Genomic DNA, 27,437 nt, shown 5'->3' on the forward strand with positions numbered 1-27,437 from the left:
GGACTAGAGATTTACAGACAACTTTTTTAAGAAGGCTCTATTGTGTTTTGCAAGTGCATGTGGAAATTACATAAACTGTTATATGGTAATAAAACATACAGAATGTCAGTGTGAATGCATCACCGTCCCTAGCAGTCACTCTTTATTGCCTGTGAGACAGACCCAGAGAGACCTGATGTGTGATGATCACAAATGTCCTCCAGGCAGATTCATGTCATGAAGGACATTCTCAATAGAAGCACATAACAAACCTTTCTGGACACATGTGCAATACTGTTATTTGTAAGTTCACAACACACTGCTTGTCTCACTGCATTTACGTCATGTGAGAAATTCAGTTCTCACGTGACTTTGGAAAGCAAATGTGCCATCTTTATTGCTTACAATTGATTGTGTGGACGATAACTGGTTAATATCCTCAGGTTAGCTGCCTCTGCACATTGGGTGAAAAGCAAGCATTTTATATGATGATTTGCTGCAAGCACTGTTTTTGTAGTTGTACCTGCTTTAGGTAAATCATTGAGTTAAGGAATTGTCTGCATAAATTACAAAGGATCTATTTCAGCTATTCTTATTTTTTTTTTTTTTTTGGCTCAGTTAGATTTCATAGCCTAAGATGTCAGTCTCACTTCTGACTGAATTAAGGTGTAAGCATAGGCGATATAAAAAAACTCCCTTTCATCAAGTTACATATTTAATAAAAAGCTCCTGTAGTCCCAAACACACAGACTTGAAGAGGATGGTAGAGTAATGTCTATTCTATTATTATTATACAGGATTTATATAGCACTAACAGTTCACGCAGCGCTTTACAATATAAAAGGGAGACAATACAGTTGCAATACAATAGGATTAAGCTCTGCTCAGATGAGTTTACAATCTAATAGGGTGGGGCAGGTGGTACAAAAGGTTGTAACTGTGGTGAATGAGCTGATGGAAGAGGTAAAACATTAGTTGGAAGAGTGATAGGCTTCCCTGAAGAGATGAGTTTTCAGGGATTGCCTGAAGGCAGCTAAAGTAGAAGATAGCCGGACAGGTTGAGGTAGAGTGTTCCAGAGGATGGGAGAGGCTCTGGAGAAATCCTGGAGACGAGCATGGGAGGAGACGACCAGGGAGCTTGAGAGTAGGAGGTCTTGAGAGGAGCGGAGAGGACAATTGGGTGGTAGTTGGAGACAAGATTGGTGATGTAGCTCGGGGCAGAGTTGTGAATGGCTTTGTATGTTGTGGTTAGTATTTTGAATTGAAGTCGCTGGGCGATCGGAACCCAGTGTAGGGATTGGCGGAGAGGGGTGGCAGACATTGAGTGGTTGGTAATGTGGATAAGCCTGGCAGCAGCATTCATGATAGACTGAAGAGGGGATAGACTATGGAGAGGTAGGCCTATGAGAAGGGAGTTGCAATAGTCGAGGTGAGAGATAACAAGGGAGTGTTGGAGTAGCCTGGTGGTTTCATTTGTGAAAAAGGGGTGCATTTTAGAGTTCGAGAAATTTCACACTGGCCTGTATCTCCTTTGAAGGCTGTATAATGATTGGAGGAGAGTGCACAGAGATGAACCTCATCAGTGAGCTGCTACTCTTTTGAAGTCCAGTAAAAACTATGAATAAGCTGTGTTGCTTTGGCTGCAGTATAATAAAGCCAATGGTTAGACATTGTAAAGGCTGAAGGTTTTTTTACCTTCCTGAATTCTATGCATGAGGGTAAAAAAAACAAACATGCGTGCCGCTCCCACCACAGTCCCCCTGCCCCCTCAATACTCACCTAAGCCCCCTCTTGATCTAGCAATGTGCACAAGAGCTTGGCTGTCCCTGGGTTCCCCCTCCTCATTATCTAAGACACCAGCAGGAGCCATTTACTCTCTCTGCTGTCATTCACAGCCAGAGAGCGTGAGGGTGGGGCCAAGCCACGGCTCTATGTGTCTTATGGATGCAAAAAACAGTGCCCCCATAGTAAGCAGCTTGCTATTGGGGGCACTGGTCAAGAAGGAGAAGCCAGGAGCCTCCGGCAGGGGACCCGAGAAGAAGAGGATCAGAATTTTTCTGTGGGAAACTATTGCACAGAGCAGATAAGTATGATATGTTTGTTATTAAAAAGAAAAAAAAAAGCCAAACCTTTAATACCACTTTAGGCCCTGACTGATTTCTGGCAGGGGTGTTCAGATAAAAAGATTATAAATGTATTTTGCAAGTAAGACCGTTAATACATATTTATTTTAACCGTGTGTTTAGCCATGTGTTTAACTACATGTTAGGCCACATTGGCAAATTTTTTAAGGTTTACTAGTTTTTCAAATATCTTGTTTGAGACATTCTTATTACTAATGCCTCGTACACACGTACCGATCGTCGGCCGACCGATCGGCCGTCTTTTGTCCAGGGCTGTCCTGTCCGCTGAAAAGTGCAAAAGACTGCACAAGAATTTTGTCCGCCGACTGCAGAAGTGATGTCATGTGATGGTTAACTTTGCTTGTCTTTTTTCTTTTCTGAGCATGCCCAGTCTTGCAAATCTGCTGTCTGTCGGCCGAAATCTGTACTGACTGGCGAACAATCGTCCGTTCTTGTGTTGGCCAACAAAAATTTTAATGCTTGCACGACAGATTCTGTTCGGCCGAAAATGCGCTGTCGGCTGCATCATACTAACAAGCCTACAATCGGCCGATTGGTCGTCGGCCGAATATTTACGGCCGACAATCGGTACGTGTGTACGGGGCATAAGTAAGTCACCCTGATGAAGCATGCTAGTTGTTTTTATAGCAACCTCCATCTTAATAGCAGAATTGTGTAGACGATCATTTATTATGAATGATCAGACAAATGGTGTTCCTGCCTGCATGAATCATTCTACAACCTGACTTTACTGGGAAGTTATTTTTTCTTCTGGGGCCCATAACAGATGGCTATGGCTGCACTTACACCCTTGCTCGGTTGTCTTCAATCTAATTACTTTTTGTAATTGTTTTCTATATCCATAAACAGGCGGGATATTAAGAAAGTGCTTTGTTGTTTTCTTTCTTGGTTTGGCCCAAGTTTGTCGTATTCACTCTTTCTAAATTCTGAACTTATCAAATTTTGGTAAACAAATTGTCATCTTTATGACACTGTGAAGGTTTATGAAAACAGTGAGACTGAATAACCTAGTGTTTAATTCTGAATTGCACATCAGCAATATTATACATTCCAGACTATATAAACATGGTTGACATGTAAATGTACATCTGGTCACATCAGTGAAAGAAATGCCATTGAAAACCAGTCACGCATAAAAAATAGGGAAACGGACACTGAGGAACTGTGATAAGTATTAAGGAACTAGCTAACCATGTTACAGATCTTTACTTCTGAAACATGTACATAATGAGAAGTGTACACTGTAATACTAAGGTAGTAGAGCTAGACTAACATTTGCACTTGCGAGGTAGGATAGTGTGGTGAATATAAAGTACCTACATATGTATCTATTGTCCCCTACAGGTTTCAGGTGGTAAATAACAGTGGTATAAATGCTTTAAAATGACTTAAGAAGATTTGTTACAGAATGTGCATGGGTTTTGGATTCTGGCAAATCTATCTACATACTGATATAGGCATCTGAATTCACAAATAGCCTGTATTTCTCGACATTTTTATTTTTTAAATAAAATTAATGTTTTACCATTTTACTATCTCTAAATGTAATACCATTTCTGCAATCATGTGGGAAATAGACTTTAATGCTGTATACTGAGGCTGGCTGTATCCTGTGTGTACTCTATGCAGATTTTTGTGGATATAGGTATCGCAGGACACCCAGAGAAGAGAGCAAATATGATGGATGCTTTGCAAGAGCCATATTTACAGGGCAATTTTGGTTTCTAAACAATTGTCCTATCCCCTTGCCCTCCCCTAGAACAAATAGGTTACCTGTTGCAGACTACAGATGCATACCTAATTAGGTACTTGCATGCTTGCCTGTATACATGCCTTGCTTTGCATCCTGCACTCCAGAAAGTTCTGCCCTCTCCTCAGTATATTTACTATTAATTCCTAGTGGAAGTAATAAAGCGGTTTCATGGATGGCTCCATTTCCCCTATGAGAGTCAACAGTGCAAATGCAAGGCAGTGAGGAAGAAATTCTGGAGTGCGGAATATAAACCAAGGTCAAGCTGGTCAGCTCTGTGCACCTTACGTCTGTAATGGGGTTCTGTTTGTTCCAAGATCGGTGAAGTCATGGCCAGGAAGAACTTTTGGAAGCCACACTTGCTCTTTAAATTTTTGTAAACTCTTTAGATTAATCTTCATCACCTAAAAATGTGACGTAATTTATGGTTTGCGTGTCCAGAAGTTTTGAGGTTTGTCTATTTTTTGATAAGACTGCCAAAATGAAATACAATATGTTGTGACTCTCTCATTAGTAGCACTTCTATTTTCACCCACATATTTGTTTTGCCAATCAGGATATTACTAATACCTGGTGAATTGACATTATTCTTTTAATATCTACCTGATTAAACATTTACATGCCTGAAGTTTCTGTGAAGGTTTATAAGAAGTACATTTTCACCAAGGTGTTTCAAAGTATACCGCAAGCTCCTATCTTATCATTTGGACTGCATAACCTAAGAATATAATGACTGTGTTTAAGCATGTTATTGTTTTCTACTACAAAGAATTGATAAGTCTGTGAATGAAACTCCAGCCTATAACTGGAAGAACTGGAACATGGTTAGAGATAAGGTTTTACTTAAATTAAATCTAGGCAATTCTAAGTGGGTATTTAATGAAAATATGCCTCAGTAAAGGTTTCCTACTGTATAGAGTTGCACGATTCTGGATAAATGAGAACCACAATTTTTTTGCTTAGAATAAAGATCACGATTATCATCGTAACATCATCTTTTACATTATACAAGAAAATTTGGGTAACTTTACTGTTAAATTATTTTTTTTTTTTTTTAATTCATTAAAGCGTATTTTCCCCCAAAAAAACTGCGTTTGAAAGACAAACACTGCAAAGATAGTGTGATATTTTTAAGATCGCAACGACCGCCATTTTATTCTCTAGGGTCTCTGCTAAAATATATATACATATACATATATATATATATATATATATATATATATATATCTCATGTTTGGGGATTCTAAGTAATTTTCTAACAAAAGATACTGTTTTTAACTTGTAAGTAAGAAGTGTCAGAAAAAGGCTTGGTCTTTAAGAGGTTAAACTGCCCTCCTTTACTGACAGAAGTTGATCTAAAAGAACAAAATGTTTAAAACTTACCCAAAAGATTGTACACAAGCCAGCAGGTGGATCAAGACTGCCTTTTAGTTACACCAGTACAACATTCTAGCTGAGGGCATCCTAACAACAAATTACGACATTGGCTGATAAGAACATTGGGCATCTGTTTTTTCACTTTCATGTTCCTTTCCATAAGCGCTGGAGTCACATTAGCTGAGTGGCAGAGGAGAAATTATGGAATACTAGTCAGTACCAGTGTGCAAAGGTGTGTTTGCTTTGTATAAGTTATTCACCTGTTATGGTGGATGTCCGAGGTGTGTGGATGTTGCGTTAAGGAAAACTATTAGTTTCGTTTTTTACATTTTAAAATGGGGTGCCTCAAGATTATGCAGAATTCCAAAGGGTTACTTGACTGAAAAAAGGTTGAAACACTGAAATAACGAATGGTGTAAATTCCTCTCTAAACAGTAAGTACTTAACCACTACCGGCCCGGCCTATATCAAAATTACAGCTGGGCGGTGGCTTTCGTATCCTGACTGGGGGCGTCATATGCCAATTGCGCAGCCGCAGGGCTCATGACCGATCTGAGCACAGGTACCATGTGACCACCATGACATTTCACAGCAGGGCACATGGCAGTTATGCACGATGGATGGCTTACGTTTAAGCCATCCAATGTGTGGCTAGCTGTGATTGGTCAACTCGATCACATGGTACACACAGGGCCAATCACAGCCCATCTGTACCATGTGATGAGCTTTGACCAATCACAGATAATCACAACTAAACAGACTGAATGAATCAGTTTCATTAGGTAAAATGCTTGCCTAAAGCAATATAATACATTGCTAATAGCAAACATAATGTGTCTCTGATCACCACCATACCAGTTATATGATAATGCTGTACTGCACTGGTGACAGTATGTAAAGAAAAAAAAAGAAAATGTAAAACATTTTTTTTTTTAATTTCTTCATTTTCCAAAAAATTAGGACAAAATTGCCTCTTTCTAAATACCTTGGACTGCCTACTTTTCAAAAAGGGGTCATTTGGGCGGTATTTCTACTTTCCAGCCATTTTAGGGGCCGCAAGAAATGAGATCCGTCAGTACATCAGCATTGATCAATTTTCAGATATATGCCATAGTTTGTGGACTCTCCTAACAAACACTGATTTGGGTTATTTTCACCAAAGAAATGTAGCAGAATACATTTTGGACTGAATTCATGAAGAAAGATTTATTTGCAAAATTTTATATCAGAAACGAAGAAAAACTAGTTTCCTTTTTTCCAAATTTTCAGTCTTTTTTCCTTTAACAAAAAATAAAAAACCCAGTGGTGATTATATACCATCCAAAGAAAGCTCTATTTGTGTGAACAAAATTATAAAAATTTAGTTTGGGTACAGTGGCTCATGCATAGATAAGTGCCCCTGCTTGTGTGTTAGGTTCTCTGCAGGCTGGAGAGCATTCTTGTCACTTTGCAATGTGGGTGTTTGCTGAATGGAGTGCAATACATTTCATCACAATAGCTAACCAAAATTACAAACCCATTGGTCAGTAAAACAGTTAATGTTTTTGAACTGCATGAATTCCACTTTAACAATGTTAGATTAGCAAGCATTTGGGGATGGAAAACGTTCTATGAAAGGAAATGCTTCTATGACCTGGCCCATTATTGTTGGATTTAGGTTTTGCTCCGTGCTGCTGCCTTGGACAGTAATACAGTCTCTGTAGAATACAGCTGGCCTGGAATGGATGTAATTTTAATTAGAAGAATAATTGTTATGAGGGAAGTTCATTTGCTGTGTTCGGAAAGCCTAAAGGTGGCATAACGGTGCTGCTCTACAGAGCTTATCCCACGAGGGACCTATCAATGCTTTACTCTAACAAGAATAATAGGGGTGATGGAGAAACTATAGAATTGGATTCCATCAATCCTGGCTGATGTTTACAGCCACAGCTATTCATTGTTGACTTCAGAAATGATTTGCTGGTGCTGGTAAGACACGTGTCCTCATCATTAAAGAAAAGAAACCTCACAATTGTCAGCTCAGTTGTTGCTTGTTTTACAAAGGTTACCAATTTGATTGGCACAAATGCTAAATTTCCCTATTGGCCCTAAAGTATTGATGTGTTGTAGTCAGCATGGGGTCGACATTTTCAGCTACGCACACCTTGCCCCATGTCTGTTTGCTGTATATATAAACCGCTCTCTGGTGTGACAGTTGAGTATTCTTCGCCAACAAATAACCTGTGTTCTTTTACATTTGAATTCCTGTTAGACTTTTGCTGTATTTTCTTGTTTAAACCCTTAAGTCATATTCTATCACAGTGCAAGAAACAAAAAGGGGCGCACTAAGGAATCGTGGAAAGAAAACAACAGAAATAATACAGATCTTCAGTTGCAGCCGCACTGGATTAAAATAATCAAAACAACGACCAAAAAACTTGAGAATGTATTTCAAGGTTTGAGCAGGCTTATGTGATTATTGTATAGTCAGTTTATGACACTGGGACTCATTATAACAGTGTCTGAGGGAAGATTGCCTGTGTGTTTGCCCTACAGTAAACAGATTACCAATTTGTTATGAAGGAGCTAGAATCTGGTTACTAAGAGGCAAGGACATCTTTCTGAGATAAATCTTTCTTAAAGTGCACTTGTCCTGTACTCTGCATTGCCACTTTTTGCATGCAGGAGGAGTATGTTTAGTATGGCATGTTGGTCAACTCAAAACTCTGTCGCAGCATCTTCATGCTTAGTATTCCTTAAATCCAGAGCCCTGATATATTTTGTAGGGAAGCATTGCCAGAATTGTTAGCTCCGGTCAGAGACGCTGTACTAGTGATCTGACATTAGCCATCACCCACCCCCCGTTAGGCTGTTGTGTTCTGCCAGTACACTCCGATCAGCGCTTTCTGCCACTGGCTGAGAGCGTTGATCGATAGTCAGTCGGCTGCTGGGTGCTACAGAAGCCGGCCGAGGCTGAACTCCAGGCAGATAAAATATATAAAATGTTAATAGGAGGAGAGAGCAGATGGATAACTTCATTAGTCTTTCATTGCTCTTTTTATTTTTAATCTTTGTCCCTGTTGATCAGATTTCCCTCACTTCCTGTGTGGTTACAAACACAAGTTTCTAATGGGAATCAAGCAGCAAATAAACCCTGACACTGGTTCTAACCCTTCGTGCTCCAAAGACAGATTTTTTTCTTTTTTAATTTGTGTCCCGTTCCTAACACTTCCTTTCACTTTCTGGTCCAAAGACACAGCACAACAGGAAATGAAAGGAAATCTCTCCAAAGTGACAGAAATTTCCTTCTATCACTGGAACAGATATTCCTATTGGACGGTTAGCTGTCACCCCTGTTCCATTTGACAACTGTAAGATGTTGACGATGGTAACCTAGACAAAATGAAATGATGAATCTCACTGAGAAGGGAAGAAAAACCTTAAGAGTTGTAAAGTAAAAACTATTAAAAAAAAAATAAAGAAAAAAAAAAAAGTTGGTATACTTGGGCTTTAAAAGGTGATGTACCTGACAAGCTTACTTCAAAATATTTCGCTAAATGAGAACTACGGAGTTGGTGTCTGGTCAATATGAGCAAACTATAAAAATCACATGTGATGTAGGGAATCTAGACCATTAAAGGATAAGTTCACCTTTTGCTACCCTGAATATGGGTGTAACATGTTACAAATGCACTAGCCCTCAATCCTCCTGTTGTGACAGTGAGCCGGAGTACTTCTTCCCCCGCTTGCTGTCACAATCTAAAAAGAAAATGCGGCCATGCGCCTGGCCGCTTCATTCGTTTACAGTGTTCTGTGAATGGAAAAACTACAAGTACTGACATCCTTTGCTGCTGTCAGCTTGGAGTTCTCAATAAACTACCATAGCGCTGTGGAGCGCTCTGAAAGTTTATTAATTCTTCCTATCTTGAAAATGCCTTCTTGTATGAGGTATGAGCAGACTGCTTACACTGACAGTCTGTAGGAGTCCTGCATGGCATCCGTCACAGGTGCCATGCTTTCCACGCTCCTACAGAAAAAAATAAAAAAAATTGTAAATGCACATTTTTACCTGCAAAAAATATGCATTTAATATTTTGTTTTGTTTTTTTTAAGTGAACTTATCCTTTATGACTGGGCTGTAAATTTCCTCAGCAACCCCTGTAACATTTAGAAAATACATGTAGATCTTGCCAGTAGAATCATTGGATAAGCACCTTTTTTGGCATGGTGACTTTGCTCCTCTTGCTGCAGTGTTGTTGTAGCTGTTAGATGGCAGTTTAGTCCTATCAGTGACTAACCAAACCTAGCTCTTCCCAAAAAAATTTATTTTGACAGACCGGTCCTGCTCAGTCCCTCCCATCCACTCCAGCAATGTCAAGCAAATTGCAGAAGTCCAGCATCCCAGCTGCATTTATCAATAAGTGGTAAAATAAGTGATAACTCTATAGTTTTCAGATCCTCCCAAGTTGGAACACATTTAGCAGTGGATAAATTAAGGGCCGGTTTGCCCTTAAGGGGGCCCACGCCTCCTTAAAGGTACAGGGACACATTGGACTTCCAACAATAGCACATTGGCAGCTAAAAGCATCCAATACGTCACCCCACTCACAATTCCATCAAACATGCTGTATAGATAAGTGGCAACCACCCCAATCCATAACTAGTCTTTTGTGACTACTGCATACCTCATCACATGCTTATATTCTAAATAGGTTTTCTCATCAAATTACTTGTAGTTTACACCCCAATATCTCAATGCAGTTTATCAGTGTTGTGAGCTGGTTATACATTGTTCACTTTAGGAAATCCATTTGGGCTCCAAAAACATAGTATATATTTCAATGTTAATCTTTGTTGTGTATACTATCCTAAATAATACTGCTCCTATTATTCCAGAACTTTAAACTCTACTGGCAGTGCTGTTTAGTAAATGTGATATGTGGCAAGAAAAGGGTCTTAATAGGATTCCATTGAAGTGTCAGGAGTTATCCAGTCAGTAGCTTTATCTGCGCTAGATAGGATTCAAGCAGTTAAACACATAAGCTTAACTCCAGTTTGCATTGAGGTCAGCAAGCTTTATATCGGCACAGGGTGCTGGAATTAAATAACATTTTAACAATGTAAGTCGTTACCTCAGAAACAAATGCTCGGCTTGGGCTAGTGATACCCTCTGAGGAATGTCAGATTATGTAGCAAATGAGTTCGACCTTCCAATCAAAATTCAAAGATTTGCATGTTGCGTCCTGTTATCTGAGCAACGGAGATCTGTTTTAATGCAAATCATGTGGAAATCGTTCAGTACTTATGTAAATGAGTGTCTGTTCAGCCCGATAACATCAATTTATGGAGCATGGAGAGATTTCACTTCTTTATTTATTGTTTTCATTTTATAATATCATAGTGCGGCCCTGTGAGATTTTGATATTGAGTTTTTCGTTTTTTTTTTTTTCGCTATCAAAAGTTGGTGTTTGTGTTACATATAGGTGTTTTTTTACGACTGGGAATATTTGCAATGTGTATAAAGGTTTTTTGTTTTGTTTTTTACAGAATTTCTAAAAAATGGCTATACAAGGAGGAATATACCGCTTTTTTCTGAACTTGTTTGTTGTTTTCTCTGTATGTTTTGCCAATTTTAAGATTCAAATTCATAATGTAGACATGCTATCCTATCCTTTTGCACCAAGCAAATGGGCCTTGTGCTTTTACAGATATACTTCAATCTACCACAAACAGCTGAGACACAATATACCATAACAGACCTGTACCTATAGCTTTACTGTCTATAGTTGGCTACATTTTGCAAAAGCAATGATCACAGATGGAAGGTTTGAAAATGAAGGTTTACAAAAAAGGAAAAAAAAAAAATCTATATATATAAATATATATTCAACTGTGCCCCTCTCTCTCTCATTTATTCTGCCTGATTTGGAAAGTGTCCCTTGAAGAATACTGACATGTTTTCCTCCTTTATATGGAACTTGGAAGATAATATAAAGAAGTTCCTTTTTACAGTAGGCTTGTAGGTGTAGTTTTGTTTTAATAAAGCTTCCTTTGCAGTACTGATTTCCTAAATTCTAACTAAAGTGTTAACTTAAGGCATTGAACTTCCCCTTAGAACATCGGTGACAAATTAACGATTTCTGCCAGTGTGCTTTCTAAAAGGAACCACAGGCTTCTCATTTGCTGTGTGAGTGTGTGTGTGAGTGATGTGGCAGATCTCATCTGTGCAACCATTTTGTATGTGTTGCTCAGGGACATGCAGATGAACGTGTGGCAGCTAATGCATTACTGAGTCACGTAAACTCCATCTGCTGTCCATGGTGATCAGCCTTTTCACCAAGAATAAAAAGGGGCCTTTTTGTATTCCATCCAGCAAACCCTCTCCAAGACTGCTGTATATCTTTTTTTTTTTTTTTTCCCTAAGCTTTCATTTTCTGTGCTGATAGCAATAGCTGCCTATCCTAGAAAAGCCTAATTTGAAATTGTACATTCTGAGAAGCGAAATGTTTGCCCGTCGTGCAAACTACTTATTCTAAAGGGTAGCATTCCTCCTGCTTGGTCTAAAGAGACTTGTTTCTAAGTCCTTTCAAATTACACCTTGCATCATTTATTCTGTGAAAGGACAAAATAAAGAACGACGGTATTTTGCATTGTATGAATGTATATTATACAACATACACAGTCGCTTTGTAAAAAGACTCTTTGACTTTATTATGTAACAATTATTTTTATTTCTTTTTCTTACATGCAAAACAGTGATGTAGTGGCCAGCGCAAGTAAAATATATGCTATTTATTATTTTGAGGTGGCACATCATGAAAGATTTTAATTTGCTGAATATTGAATAAGTTTGTTTTGCTTAATTTTAAAAAACTGGCTGGTTTGTCTGTTAGGCCTAAGTGTTTGAAACCATGAAGAAGTACAATAGTAATCCATTCATTTTATTTGTCATTAATGTATTTTGTTTGAAAATGTTCCTGGAAAGATTTTGATGCAGAACACCATAAATATGATTAAAATTTTTAGTTTCAGTATTTCCAGTACAAATTTCCAGTGGGAATTTATCATGGTTTTCAGTTCACTTCTGAACTAAGTTTTAAAGGGTTTTTGCATCTCACAGGTAAAATATAAAAGCAGTAACATTGTAGTGAATGAAACAACATAACTAGTGAAAAATCTTGTTTTTGTGAGCCTGATATTGGTAGCTTTCTATACATATATATAATGAACGCATTTCATTGTAAAGTGAATCATAGGAAAAATATGCAAAGCTCCTTGATGGAGTGGGCTGTATTTGCTTCATGAAGTGAAAGTGGATAATAATGCGCTTCAATAGTAAAACAATCAAATCTTGTAGGTGCAAAAATAGTGCACAAAATTGGAGGACTACAGAATAATGTGTAAACAAAATACAGTTCATCAATAAAGTCCATAATCAAACATGTGCAAATAATATGTTCAGTGGTGAGCGCACACTTAAAAGGTGACTGTGTACAAATTCCAACTTAGTGAATGGCCTCTTACCATGTGTTAGACAAAACAGAGCCTCCAAATAAACTATTTTTTTCAATTTTACTTTGTATTGTAAATAAAACTGTGATGCAATATATTTCACACACATATATATATATATATATATATATATATATATATATATATATATAATTTCAGTTATAGTGTATAGAGGTTGTTGTTTTTTAGCAAGTGCAACATTATTTGGGGAGTGACCACAAGTTGTGTAGTGCTGAGCCATTTTGAAAGGGTTCACTGACATTCCAAAGGTTAATTATTGTTCGATGATTTTTGACTGTGATATTGATTACTTTGTGTAAAGCGGTTACTCCAGGGAATTACATTTTTTAACACTTTAACACAATATTGGCTTTTTAATTTTATAGTCCCTATTTTTGCTTGTAAAACAAATAACCATTTCTGTCTTTAAAGGCTTGTTGCGATATAACCAATGTTACAGATCAAATCTGTAGTGATGTAAAAATTGCTTTGATTTTCTTAAGTTTTTTTTTTTTTTTTTAACTCTATGCTGCCTTTGTTGAGTATTCATCAGTGAAAATTCAACTGTTTTGTGCCTTCCATTTCTGGCATTGTAGCAGAAAGCTGCATAGAGGTTTTATTGGGTCAGAGCTTTCTGGACAGTGCTGATTGGCCCTGTGCTAATCACATGCACTCTCCCCCCCCAAAAAAAAACTCTCTAGCAATACTCACCAAACTGAACGTGTGCAGACTGACTCCACTAACTCTGTCTTATCTGAACATGTTTTGGGGGCAATGCAAGAAGGGAGGATCTATGCATACAGGATAAAACATAATTTTTATATAATGCAGAGGATTAACCCCTTACATAATTCAGAGGATTAACCCCTTAGGTTCCACAGTGACTATAGCAAGCACGCTTTACTACATATACATTCTTAATTTTACTGTTGTGGGTTTAGTGACACTTTATTGCGACCTGTATCATTCCATTCCTTTCCTCTCAAATGTTACCTGTGTATAGAGACTGTTGTTATAGCACCCTCTCATGTCTCTAGCAATTCCAAGATAGCAGCTGTGAAAACTTTACCTACTTTTAACAGTAGCTTCCTTCATTTCTCCTTTTCCCATTGGCTGGAAATATTTTTTTTTCTGTCTTCAACCATTAGTAAAAAAAATGAAATATAGAATTTCAGACAATAGGGAAAGGAGTGATGGTGTCTTTGTATTCAAAAACACTGGGTTTACACCAATTTTACCTTCAATAGTCTGATTTTTAGACTTCATTTTCATTGCTGCTATCTAGTGCCTGCTAGAGAGCTGTGACCTGAAAGATTGCGAGAGGAATGGATTAGTTTACTTTAAAGTAGTACTAAACTTGTGTCGCGGCATCCACACGCACCCTTGCACACACCTAGTACTCTATAGATGCCATGATTGTACACTGAGCTGCACATGCCTAGCTCAGTGTACATCATCAAAAAAGATTGTGAACAGACAAGTAAGATTTGTTTATAACCTATAAAAAGGCTGCAAAGGTTTGCAAATTTTCTGCACCTTGTGTATTTCAGTTTTGAAAAGTAGTACATATGCTCGGCACACAGCTACCTGCCTTTTATGTCATGGAAAATTTCACATATGTTCTCAAATCATTCGGTAAAGGCCACGCTATTTTATTTCCATGTTTAATGGGTCTGTCAGGTGTTGGTTTTATCCTTAGGACCAGTGGTTAACAGCAAGCATATAGTTTGAAAAGCACTTCTCATTTTTAGGTCACAACTGACATCCTTGAATATAATTTACTTATGAACTGCGTGGCAAGGCTTGTATATGCTTGAAGAAGCTACATTTTCACAGCGGGAGACCAAATCAAAATGAAGCAGTTGCAGGTGCACAGCCATAGAAGGGAGCTATTTACCCTGAAGCTGGAAAGCCTGGGCCAAGAAAGCAAACACGCACACACACTCTCTTGTATTGCTGCCAGAAGTATTCAGAAGGGGACCAAATAATGGTTATTCAGTTGCCTTTAATGAGATGCATTGCCCACTGCTCAAAGACTGAGGCGCTTTCTTTTCTTATGCTAATTTGGCACCATTAGAGCCTGTCCGTCTGTAACTTTTATAGTACTGTACTTAATCCATCCTGCTCACTCAGCCCAAAAACCAGAGCAGCAAATGGCAAAAGGGCGACTGCCTGCATGGGATACATCTGTTGCATAGCCCTAATGTTAATTTCTGCATCATGCATGTGTACTGAAGCTTGGGGAGGGGGGACAGTTTCATTTGAATGAGTTTGGAAAGACCATCTTGCTGCAGAGATATGAGTCTGCTGCTTAGCGTCTCTTCATTTTCCCTAAAATGCTTCTGAATCTCTTATTTATATGGAAAGCAATCCATTTCTCACTATTCTGCTGATGGGGCAAAACTTTTATTAAGCTTTTTTTAAGTAATGCGCAGAATATATTTCTATACAATCCAAATGAGTTGTATTTTTTATTGAATCATTAGCTTTTTCAAACTGCTAGAACATAAGGGGTGCCAATTAAACAGTGTTTTAGAACTAGACACATTTGTTTGAAATAAAGTGTTTCTGATTTTATATGCAGTTTATTTCTAAACATATTTAGCATGTAAAAAAAAAAAAAAATATATATATATATATATATATATATATATATGTGTGTGTGTGTGTGTGTGTGTGTGTGTGTGTGTGTGTTTGTGTGTATATACTCACCGGCCATTTTTTTAGGTACACTTTGCTAGTATGGAGTTGTACCCCTTTTGCCTTAAAGTGGGTATAAACCCACTTTAAAGACTTATGCCTATAGGTAAGCCTATATTAAGGCTTACCTATAGGTGCTATAAATATCTCCTAAACTTGCACCGTTTAGGAGATATTTACAGTGCATGCAGCTGATGACGTCATCGGTACATGCGCTCTGGAGGAACAGCCACCCGTTCCGTTCCTTCAGAGTCCTGTGCCGTGACCGGCGGCTCCCGCGCGCATGCACGGGAGTGATGTGATCGCGCCTCCGGCCAATCAGATGGCTGGAGGATGCGATCCAGGAAGCAGGGCGGCTGTTCTGTTGCAGAGCGAGCGGCACTGCAGGGCTTCGTTTTTAGGTAAATATTTCATAATGAGCTAGTATACAATGCATACTAGCTCATTATGCCTTTTGTCTTTACAGGGTTTTTTTTTCAATTTTTTTTTCAGAGGATTTACTTCTTTTTTAATTATTTGTGGCATAGATTAAACAAGATGTTGGAAACATTCCTCAGAGATTTTGATCCATATTGGCATGATATCAGGCAGTCGCTGCTGATTTGTTGGCTGCACATCCATGATGCCAATCTCCCGTTCCCCCACATCCCAAAGATGCTCTATTGGATTGAGATCTGGTGACTGTGGAGGCCATTGAAGTACAGTGAACCCATTGTCATGTTCAAGAAACCAGTGGTGAGATGATTTTAGCTTTGTGACACGGTGCATTATCCTGCTGGAAGTAGCCATGGACATGGTGAGCAACAATACTAAGTTAGGCTGTGGCATTTAAACAATACTCAGTTGGTACTAAGGTGCCCAAAGTGTGCCAAGAAAATATAACCCACACCATAACACCACCAGCCTAAACTGTTCATACAGGGCAGGATGGATCCATGCTTTCATGTTGTTTATGCCAAAGTCTTACACTACCATCTGAATGTCACAACTCAAGACTCATCAGACCAGGCAACATTTCCAATTTTTTATTGTCCAATTTTGGTGAGTCTGTAAGAATTGTAGCCCCGGTTTCCTGTCCTTAGCTGATGGAGTGGCACCCGGTGTGGTCTTCTGCTGCTGTATCGCCTTCAAGGTTCGAGGTGTTGTGCATTCACAGATGGTATTCTGCATACCTTGGTTGTAACCAGTGGTTATTTTAGTTACTGTTGCCTTTCTACCATCTCGAACCCCATCTGCCCATTCTCCTCTGATATCAACAAGGCATTTTCATCCACACAACTGCTGCACACTGAATATTTCCTCTTTTTCGGACCATTCTCTGTAAACCCTAGAGATGGTTGTGCGTGAAAATCTCAGTTAGATCAGCAGTTTTTGAAATACTCAGACCAGCCCGTCTGGCACCAACAACCATGCCACGTTTAAAGTCACTTAACTTCCCTTATCTTCCAGATTTTGATGCTCGGTTTGAATTTAAGCAAGTGGTCTTCACCACGTCTAGATGCCTAAATGCATTGAGTTGCTAGCTGATTTTTTATTTGTTTTACCAAGCAATTGGACGTGTTGCCTAGGTGTACCTAGTAAAACAGGTGTACCTAATAAAGTGGCTGGTGAGGATATATATATATATATTCTACACACACCCGTTTTGGCCTGAAAATACAGCATACTGCTATGATAATAAGAATATCTAGTGGTTACCATTTTAAAGCAGACCTTCACACAAAAACTGAAGTGTGGGCCATTACAGCCCTACCACCATCACCCCTCCGCAATCTTCAAGTTCAAGATGTATATATGATTTTTTTCTTATGGTTCGCCCTCTGGCCGCCATTTTCATGTAGGCAACAATGATGTCTCGTTTACTCTTCTTGACATGGGATATAAAAATGGTATATCCATGAGAGCATTAGATTTAACACAACAGACAGAGCAGGGCAGGCTTGGGGTCTGTAGCCTGTGTCATTGGGGGCAGACCTGAGGCCTGGGTCATCACGGGGCCAGCTGCCTGAACCAGGAAAAAACAGCTTGCTTCCAATGATAGCAGAAAGCAGGATGGCAGTGCCAGACCTAGCCTGCAGAGGCCTGGCAGATCATTTCTGGATGTGTGAGTGTGTTTTTGGGAACAGCCCAGCAGACAAGGTAGGAGGAGACTGGAAAGTCATGATAGAGTCATGATATATACCTCCATATCTGATCCCAAACAGCTTTTAGAATTATTGTGTAGTTTCAACATAGCTTTATTAGTAGTGGACTACAATTGGAGATGATAGATAGGAATATAGAATATTTTGTCACTGTCACACTACAGCCTTTTAAGCAAGGAAGCTTTTAATTAGCCTACCTCTAGTAGCTAATCTACAGTTCTCTACATTCATTATAATAACAATAATATGCAAGTACACTGTAAAAATAACAAAATGATGTTCTTGATTAAAATGTGCTTCCTCCTCTTGAAGAAACAACACGGCTAAGCCTCCTTAGTTCATGGGCATAGCCAAAGCCTACTAACCCCGAAACCAGAACCTAACTTCTTATAAGGCAGCTATCAGTATATATACCACTTATTTGTTGTGCTGTCTGTTTAAAGCAATACATAGCAAAAACTAAACATAAATTAAGAGTCCGTGATCAAACAAACAAAACTTAATTTAAACATCAATAAATATCTGTGAACAACTCCATATACCAAATTGTGCTTAAAAAGCAATTATATCATTGGAGCAAGGCTTGGTCTCCGGTTGATTTAATTTATTCATTACTGAATAATTCATTTAATACATTCATTACTGCCACTTTAGAGAGGGCATACAAAGTGTTGTTGAGGGGGTACAGGGTTCCGGCCCGTGTTGCCCATGCAACCCGACTTCTAGTGATCGCTGTTTCCAGGGGCTTGGCCATCGTGGGGATGTTTTGCATACCTGGTGGACCTTCCCCCGACTCGTGGGATTTTGGTGCCGAGTGTTTGGTTCCATCTAAATATCTGAAAGGTGGCTAAGATCGCTTTGCTGCATTGCCCTGTCCTAGGCTTTTTTGCTTGTCAACAATAATTGGCATCTTGTTTATAGTGGCTAAAAGGACGATTGCCCAGACCTGGAAGAAACCTACAGTCCCCTTCCAGGGTGTAAGAAACCGTTTGATGGCCAAAATGCTTAATGAACAAATGTCTAGTGTGCTTAAAGACACACGCTAAGTTCCTTAAAATTTGGGAACCATGGTTAACGTATGCCTTCCCTGGGTCAGCTCTTACTGGAGTCTTGAGCGAAACTGGGTCCCTGTTTTTCCTTTCTCCTTCTCAACCAGCAATAAAAATGATTGAACCTGAAAAAAAACATTCCATCCTTTACTCTCGCTCTCCCAAGTAAGTTAGCTCTAATTTAGACCTCCAAATATAGGTAGGTCTATAGTCGCTCAATTCACATCAGAGGGATACTGTCTGCAACGACCATGAAGTAGGTAGCCGAGATCTTAAGGGTACATCAGCAGAACTCTTGTGCCATCACCTCCCCATCTCACATAATAACAAAAGTCCAGCAAAGAAGGCATTATACCACTGTTTTTTTTTTTTAGATAAAATTAAAAGGTTAGTCCCAAGCAAGTCATGCAAAAGCACATTGTACAAGAACGCCGCTGCCACTAGTCCAGGTGACATAATGATGTCAGCATAGGTTCCGCCCCATCACGTTTCGTCACAAGAGAATTTCAAGGGGCTGGTCTAATGTGCTGACAGCTCACCATTTGTATGTGTATGGAGCCTGTAAATGCTGACTTCAAACCAAAGCCTACTAACTCGCAAACCAAAACCTAACTTCCTGTAAGGCAGCTATCAGTATACAATAGTCGCAGCTATTTGCATCTGCACTATTTAGCATGGATGGAAAAATCTAACATTTTATGCATGTGTGTGGCCAGCTTTACCCACAGATACACATTCAACGTATTTAAACAGCTAAAGCAAAGATGAGGTCACACATTTTTTTTTTTTTTTTTAAGCCTACAGTCCTGTACCTGACATGTTTAGTCCTGTAAATAACTGACTTTAAAATGGCTTTTCACTTGAAAATGCCTTAATATACATTTTTTTTCCCTTTGTTTAAATGCATTTCTTGCAAACCCATGCAAGAGCATTGGGGCTTGCGGGGCCCTTACATGTGTTTACAGTTGTGTATAAAGGGGGCTTGTACCAGGTTTAACTGCACACTCATGTTACATCAAACTCCAGACCAGCTATGACAGTAATGTAAAGGTAAGACTTTAAACATGAAAGTTATTATTATAATATCTATTTCTGTGGCATCAATTGGGTCTTATTTTTGGTTACTTTATCTCTTTAGCCACCTAATGACAATAAATTGCCATGAGACCAGGATCAGTTAATAACATAATTGATGCACCATGTAGTTACTGGAACCATCAGCTGTATGAGGACTTTTGTTGGTAATGGTTTGGTAATGGTCTCTACTCATAATTGGTTTCACTAGCGTAATGTGTTTACTAATGAGGAGAAGCGTACATGTTTTACTAATTTAATATAAATTATCTTTTGGTATTTGCTACAGATTGATGCCTTCTGGGCAATAAATAAAATCCCGTCTATGAAAGTAAGCTGGATGTCCCATTTCTTGTTGGTATCAAGTTGATTTGAGGTAGAAAAAGTGCTTCACAAGGTACTTTGTCATGGGGTGTGGGACGGTCTGTAGGTTGTTTTAAGTTAAAAAAAAAAAAATACTAGTTTTACACTAGGTGGAGCCAATAAGTGAATGGTTACACAGTACCTGAAGCATGCTCACCCTTTGAGCTCCTAATGATTTGAGGGAAACCTTAAGCACATAGGCCTTAGGCATGCACAAGTTGATGGTTATGGCCAATTGAACAGCCATGTAATATAGAGCAGGGTCTGGAAATTCTATTTCTCCTTTGAGTTGGGTATCAGCAAGGTATATCTGCTCATTCCCATGGGCATCCTCTGCTAGATGACCTTGATGAACATCTAAACAAATAGAATGGAAATAATGTTGGTTGGTCTAAATTGAAAGGGTCTACAATAGATAAAGAAGTTGCAGCATTACATTATTTTGAACACATTACACCTCTCAAACCAGGAGACAGCCATGTTTCTCCATTTTGCCCTGTCAGATTATAGAACACAGAGGTGAGGAGGAAAGTTCAGTTTGAAAATTTTTGAGGGGTTAGCAGAAATCGGTGCCCTGTTCACCTATTTAAATGGAAAGTTGGGATGGAGCAAATGCAGAGCATGGTTTGATAAAGAGGCACTAAGAAAACGGGCATTTTTTCAACACTGCTATGGAAAAATGGGTGGGGGATGTGGGTGATATAGATGGAGATCAGTAGTCAGAGGCCCTGGAATCTGTCCACTGCTGTTCTTTTAATGTAACCTAAAGACTGCCTCAACTATATATATTATTGTGGGTTCATCATACTCCACCGAGACCCATTGTGTATGAGATGCAAGGTAGCAAAGGGGGACCTGATAGATCTCCTTTGCCGGTGCCCAAAGTTGTACTGCTTTTGGACTGGCATAGTAAACACCATTACCAATACTTTTCAAGTAAACAGTCTTTCTTGACCCTAAACCTTGCTTGTTGGGTTTACTGAATGAGGTTATAATAGACAGATATGTCAGAAAGGCAGTGTCCAGAGCACTGTTGCAAGCTTGAAAGCTGATCTTGCAACATTGTATCTCTCAAACCTCTCCAACTTTAGAGATGGGGTTAGCCAACATGGGATTAACTTTGAGATATGAGTGAATTGATATATCAGCATAGAAGCGGCTAGACCCGTTTCAATAAGATCTGGGGATGCTGGCTTGCTACCCCTGGCTTGGCTCCATTGGACCTAATTCTTGATAGACTATTAACTTAAAGTGGGAACTCAACCGCTCAGTGTATCCTCATGCTTGGTTTGTTTATTTTAAAGTGCTGGGGAAGAGATATGATGAGAATTTCTGCTTAAACCATACCTCAGGATGCCTACACTGTGAGATATAATGACTAATTACATCTCAGATTCGATTGTTTTTTTAAAACCTGCTTTGTCTTTGTACAAGATCATCATTCTTGGAAAGTATTGTATAATCTAATACTTCGGAATGTGCATTGTTTATTGAAAATTTATTGGGCAGTTTTGGGACTTTATATGAGACACCGGCGAGCACTGCACAGCGTCTCCATCCCTGTATATAACAGAACTGAAGAGAAAAAGGGGATTAAAAGAGGTGTGTGTGTGTGGAAACCAGCCAGCCCTTAGTTTGCTATACTTACCCACCAGTCTGCTGACAAACCAAATAAACCTGTCTAACATAATAGGTTAAAAACAGGGGTTTAGTTAACACACATTTGCAAATGCATGTATAAGCTGCAGGCCACTCCAAGGCACCCTGTGTATTCTGCAGTCCTAAACACTACCTGACACTACTCAAACTAAGTGTCTACTGAGTGTCTCCAAACGTGGGAGTACATGATTGCTAATGGATGGAGGGGAAACAGGTGAGCTGGAGGTGGCCCAATCCTCCCCCAACCTGCTCCCCAGCCATGACTGGTATTGAAAAACGAATGGCTATGTGGAAGCCATAGGGCATTGTTTATTGTACTGTTAAAAGTTGATAAACTTTTTTCTGATTTAAAAAAAAAAAAAAGAAAACTGACTTCGACTGAATTGGATAAGGATCTGTAAGTATGGAGGTGGAAGGACTTGTAAAAAAAGGAGGTCATTGGAATACCAAACCCTTTACAATTAGGGTTGTTTCTGGTTTACTGTAGAAAGTTGTAGTGTGAGAATAAATTGGGGAAATGGCCTACCTTGTCTCAGATCATTTGTGAAGGGTAGGGAGAGAATTCATTAATCTTGACTGAATCTGAGGGAGTAAAGTAGAGGGCCTAATCCAAGCTTGCAGCAATTGAGAGGGATACAGATATGGGCTAGAGATTAATCTAAATATTTTCCAGTGCACCCTGTCAAAGACTTTTCTTCTGCATCTTTGGACAATAAGAAACATGGGAATGTTTTCTGCTCTTGCGTTAGCCAACAGATCAATGATTTGTGTGGTGTTATCATGTGTTTCTGGACACAGAAAATGCATTAAAGTAAAAAACCACATACCTTTTACAGCCACTAAATTATTGGCGCGGAGAAAGGGTGTGACCATTAGAAAGTGCTACAGGCACTCCTTGTAAAAGTATATAATAGAGTCTGGTTTATTCAGCCATAGGATAGTTTAACTGTGTACAGTTGTTTATTACCTTGCAACTGTTTTTACTTTGGCTTTTATTTTTATTTTTTTGCATACTTTCGAAAAATTTACAGTACTTTGCTTATAAACGACATAGCAGTTCTATGTAAATATCCATACATAGTCATTTTCATTTCCCGACTGGTGTATTTTTCCTTTTTTTTACTTTTGTATTGAAAGGAATAATCCACTCCCAAGTTGATTTGTTTTTCATGGAGAGGCAAGCATAAACCGTAAATTACACTAACCTCCTTAATGTCCTTTGCTTGAAATGCCACAGAGAAATCTTAGCCGTCACGTGTACCCATACAAGTTTATGGCGATCAAATTCAGAAAATGTAGGGAAGAGCGTAAAGTGCAACTATTTCTGACAAAGAAGGTAATTGTAACTTACAGTATAGGTAAAATCTAAACTTTTTTTAGTATCTTGTAGAAAACCAGCCTTTAACAGCACTTCCTGTTGCAGACTAACAACACTAAACCAATACCTCGCAGCAAAGAGCAGTGTTGTCCGCCTGCCATGCAAGTTCCTTCAGCTGCCCAATAGGCTGTCTATCTGTTAGACCTGGTAGGTAGCCTATGGCGAAGTGAGTATACATGGCAGGTTTCATAATGTTCCTGCTAATTGTGTGGCAGTGGCTTAGTTTTATGGTGATTAAATTCAAATAATGCAGGAATAAGCACAAAGTGAAAGTACTCCTGACGAGAAACACAAAGAAGGCAATTGTAACTTAAAGTGTATGTAAATCCTAAATCTGTTTTTTCAGTATGTTTAGCGCCATGCTGAAATCCTGCCTGTAACAGCACTTTGTTTCAGATTGACAAGACCTTGCAATTAAGAACAGTGTTGTCGACCTGCCATGCAAGCTTCTTTATTAGGCCAATTGATTGTCTATCTGACTTTGTACAGTAGGTAGTCCAATACCCAACTGAAGTTGTGCACATGGCAGGTTGACAATGTTTTCTGAAAATTGTAATGGCTTAGTGTTGTCAGCGCGCAACATGACATGCTGTTACTGGTGGGATCTCCATATTTAGAAACTTTGCAACAGATTTACTAAAGAATCTGCATACACCATGCCAAACAAATTAAAAAGAGACTTTGGATTCACATTAACTTTAACCACGTGCCTACTGGGCACTTAAACCCCCCTCCTGCCCAGGCCAATTTTCAGCTTTCAGCACTGTCACACTTTGAATGACAATTGCGCGGTAATGCAACACTGTACCCAAATTAATTTTTTTTATCATTTTTTTCAAACAAATAGAGCTTTCTTTTGGTGGTATTAAATCACACTGGGGTTTTTATTTTTTGCTGAACAAACAAAAAAAGACCGAAAATTTTGAAAAAAAAACAAAAAACTGTTTTTATTGTTTGTTAAAATTTTGCAAACAGGTCATTTTTCTCCTTCATTGATGTGCTCTGATGAGGCGGCACTGGTAGGCTGCACTGTTGGGCACTGATAGGCTGCACTGATGGGCACTGATAGGCTGCACTGATGGGCACTGATAGGCTGCACTGATGGGCACTGATAGGCAACACTGATGGGCACTGATAAGGTGGTACTGATGGGCAATGATGTGGGCACTGAAGGGCACTGGTAGGTGGCGCTGATGGGCACTGAAGGGTGGCATTGATGGGCAATGATGGGCACTGGTAGGGTACCCTTATGATGGGGCACTGATAGGTGGCATCGGTGAGCACTGGTAGGTGATACAGGTGGCACTAGTGGGCACTGGCAGATGGCACTGGTGGTCACTGGTAGGTGGCTTTGGTGCGCACTGGCAGGTGTTCACTGGTAGGTGGCACTGGGGGCACAAATTGTCCCTATCCTCTTCGGGACCGGTGTCCCTCTGACAGCAGCCGGCGATCGTCGTTTTTTTCTCCTCACACTGACGGTGCGAGGAGAAAAAAAACAGCTGATCGCCGGCTGCTATTTACTTTACATGATCAGCTGTCATTGGCTGACAGCTGATCACGTGGTAAGGGGGCGGGATCGCCCCGATCTCCAATCTGTTATCAGGCGAGTCTCATGGACTCGCTGATCACAGAGCGAGCCTGGCACGCTCCGCAGGGAGTGCGCAGGCCGCTCGTTGCCGAGAGGATGTCATTGTACGCCCTCCCGGAAATTCAGGTCCGCACTGTAGCCGTTATTCGGCTACAGTACGGACGCCAAGTAGTTAAAGATTACACTTACCTTTTGTAACTAATGCAGATAGCAACTTTTTGGAATTCTTCTTTAAAAGAAATAGGTTAGAAAATGCAAAAGGAACTATTGCTGACTTCCTTTCAAAAAGCTAGTCATATGTCTAGTTTAACTATTTTGGGAGTCACTGACCTAGAACAAAGTATGCAGCAAGTTAGAACTTGTGATCTATTTACATTTTCCAAGTTAGTGACATGAGATATATGGCAACCAGAGAATCGGCATGATAGCAAGACAACTGTCATTTTTTTTGGAATGAAGTCAGTAATGCTTAAACCATATGAATAGCCCCTTTTTTATGTTTAGAATGAAGCTGGGAAGAGTTAGAAACCCTGACAGTTTCTTCGTTTTGCTGTCTCTGTACTGTTGGATACATTTCCCATTTACCTCCTGTCCTAGAGACACAATGGGAAGTTAGAGAAAGTCTCCTAAAGTGAGGGGATTTATCCTCTTAGATGGTTATCCCTGGAACAGGGGTCTACATTGGAAGATCGTGACAACTCTAAGGCCCCTTTCACACTATCCGTCCGTCGGACAGATTCTGTTTTTCTCAGCGGGGCATCGAGCCGCCGATCCCCCGCTGAGCAGGAGGATGTTAGCTGTGTCTCCGCGCTGTGTGCGGAGACACAGCTGTCAGTTCCCCATGCATCTCTATGGGGGAAATCGGATGGGATCGTACTGTCGGTCTGTTCTCATCCGATCCGCTGGACGGATGGAAAATAGGGTTTACATCCGTCCAGATTTGACGGATCGGATGTCAGCGGACATGTCTCCGCTGGCATCCCATCCCCCATAGAGATGCATGGGGGGACCGTTCAGATCCGCCAAAAAAACGGACAGGCGGATCTGAACGGTCAGCCTGTGTGAAAGGGGCCTAAAGGTTTTTATTTTCATTAATTGCCTTTCTCAGTGATAAAGATCACTAGGTTGAGTAGAGGGGTTAATATCCCCAATGAAAACAGACTGCAACAAAAAGTGACTCTTCCAAAAAAAAAAAAAAAGTTTTCCCTTTTAGATTTTACATTTTCTTTCATTTAATTTCTTTCTAGATTTATTGTAATGCTTAAAAAGCTGGCTAACCATACTGTATAACATTTTATATAAAAAGGAGTTTGTGAAATGAACACCGTTTGTGAATTTGAAGGTCACGGACTATGTGCTGTTATATTCCCTCATATGAAACATTATACTGTAAAGGCACTGTAAAAGGTATTGCATGCTTTTATTTAAGACTTTTGTACGTGCTCAGACAGTGCATGCAATATATCGCACTCTTATACCACTGTAATAACTTGATCTTCTATGGTATGGTCTAAAATACTCAGATTTATTATTGACTAACTTATACTAGTACAAGGTTGAAAAATTCATATTTGTAGCACCTGTACATGTAATAGTAGGTTTCTTTGTGCAGTGGAGTATCCATGCCAATATTTGACTGAAAAATATCTTAAATGTGTGGTTTTAAGAATCAAATAAAACCCCTGATACAACCCATATGTTTCTTGTTTACAGATTTGATTTGACAGCTTGACCAGCTGTTCCCAGGAATAGTTTTTGCAAATCAAGCGAAATAAAGTCTAATATAGTTAGTTACCTTACCCTGTTGTATAACAATTATACTTTATTCCATTATGATTAATATACCTGATGCATTTATTTACAGATGGGTGAAAAGCAGCAAGTTTTAGTTACAGAAGAATCATTTGATCACCAGTACTATGTTGCCCACAATCGTTTTTATGAACAGGTAATTTTTAACACTTTTATAACAACTCTTTTACTATATATTGGCCATACACTTTTCATGAGCAGCTGGTTTCTTGTGTCCTACTGCATATGACCTAATTTTCATAGTTACATAGTTGGTAAGGTGTGTATGTGCGACTACAATTTGCTTATCCCTGTACAATGCGCTCGCAAAGAAACCACCTACTAATAGTTTTTTTTTTTTAATTTATCCACACTCCCCACTGACACCATCATCTGTGCAACAAAGTTCCCCAGCCATTAACACTCTAAGTAAATAACCCGCTTCTTGTCTAACCTTAGGCCTCTTACACACAATACTCCTGTTTGAGCATCTCCTTTTGGCCTCTTGCACACACTACTCCTGTTTGGGCATCTACTTTTTCTAGACTTTTTTTTGTATGTATTTGCGCATATTTGCGTGTATTTACGCGTATTTGTGCGTATTGGTGTGCATTGAGGCTTAAATTACTGACCAAAAATGCAGATTTTTCTATTTTGTTCTTACTGAAGAATGCACAGCCCTTGTTTACACACCTTGTGTGCACAGGCACATTACAATTAATAGGCAGTATTTTAGCTCAGAAAAAAAAAAAACTGTACTGAGCTTTTTCAAGCTACGAGATGCTCAAACAGGAGTATCGTGTGCTAGAGGCCTTATTGTGCAGCCGCATGTCTTTTTAGAGGCCTTAGGTTGAAAGGTTTTCTCCTAACGCTGGAGTTACCATTCAGAAATGTATACGTTGCAATTATATCCCCCTCCTAAGCATGTCTTCTCCAGGGACAATACGTTT

General features: G+C 39.3%; 1 protein-coding gene across 1 annotated transcript in view; it reads left to right on the forward strand.

Moving 5' to 3' along the window:
* Nucleotides 1-27,437, forward strand: part of CDKAL1 (CDKAL1 threonylcarbamoyladenosine tRNA methylthiotransferase) — a 1,263,425-nt gene that overhangs the window by 1,123,338 nt on the left and 112,650 nt on the right. The window contains exon 13 of the mRNA XM_082258657.1: nt 26,561-26,644. Coding sequence (XP_082114783.1) covers nt 26,561-26,644 — 84 coding nt within the window. The remainder of the gene's footprint in view (nt 1-26,560; nt 26,645-27,437) is intronic.

The sequence above is a fragment of the Pelophylax lessonae genome (genome assembly GCF_965119305.1).
Source record: "Pelophylax lessonae genome assembly, chromosome: 5".
In the NCBI taxonomy this organism is placed as follows: domain Eukaryota; kingdom Metazoa; phylum Chordata; class Amphibia; order Anura; family Ranidae; genus Pelophylax; species Pelophylax lessonae.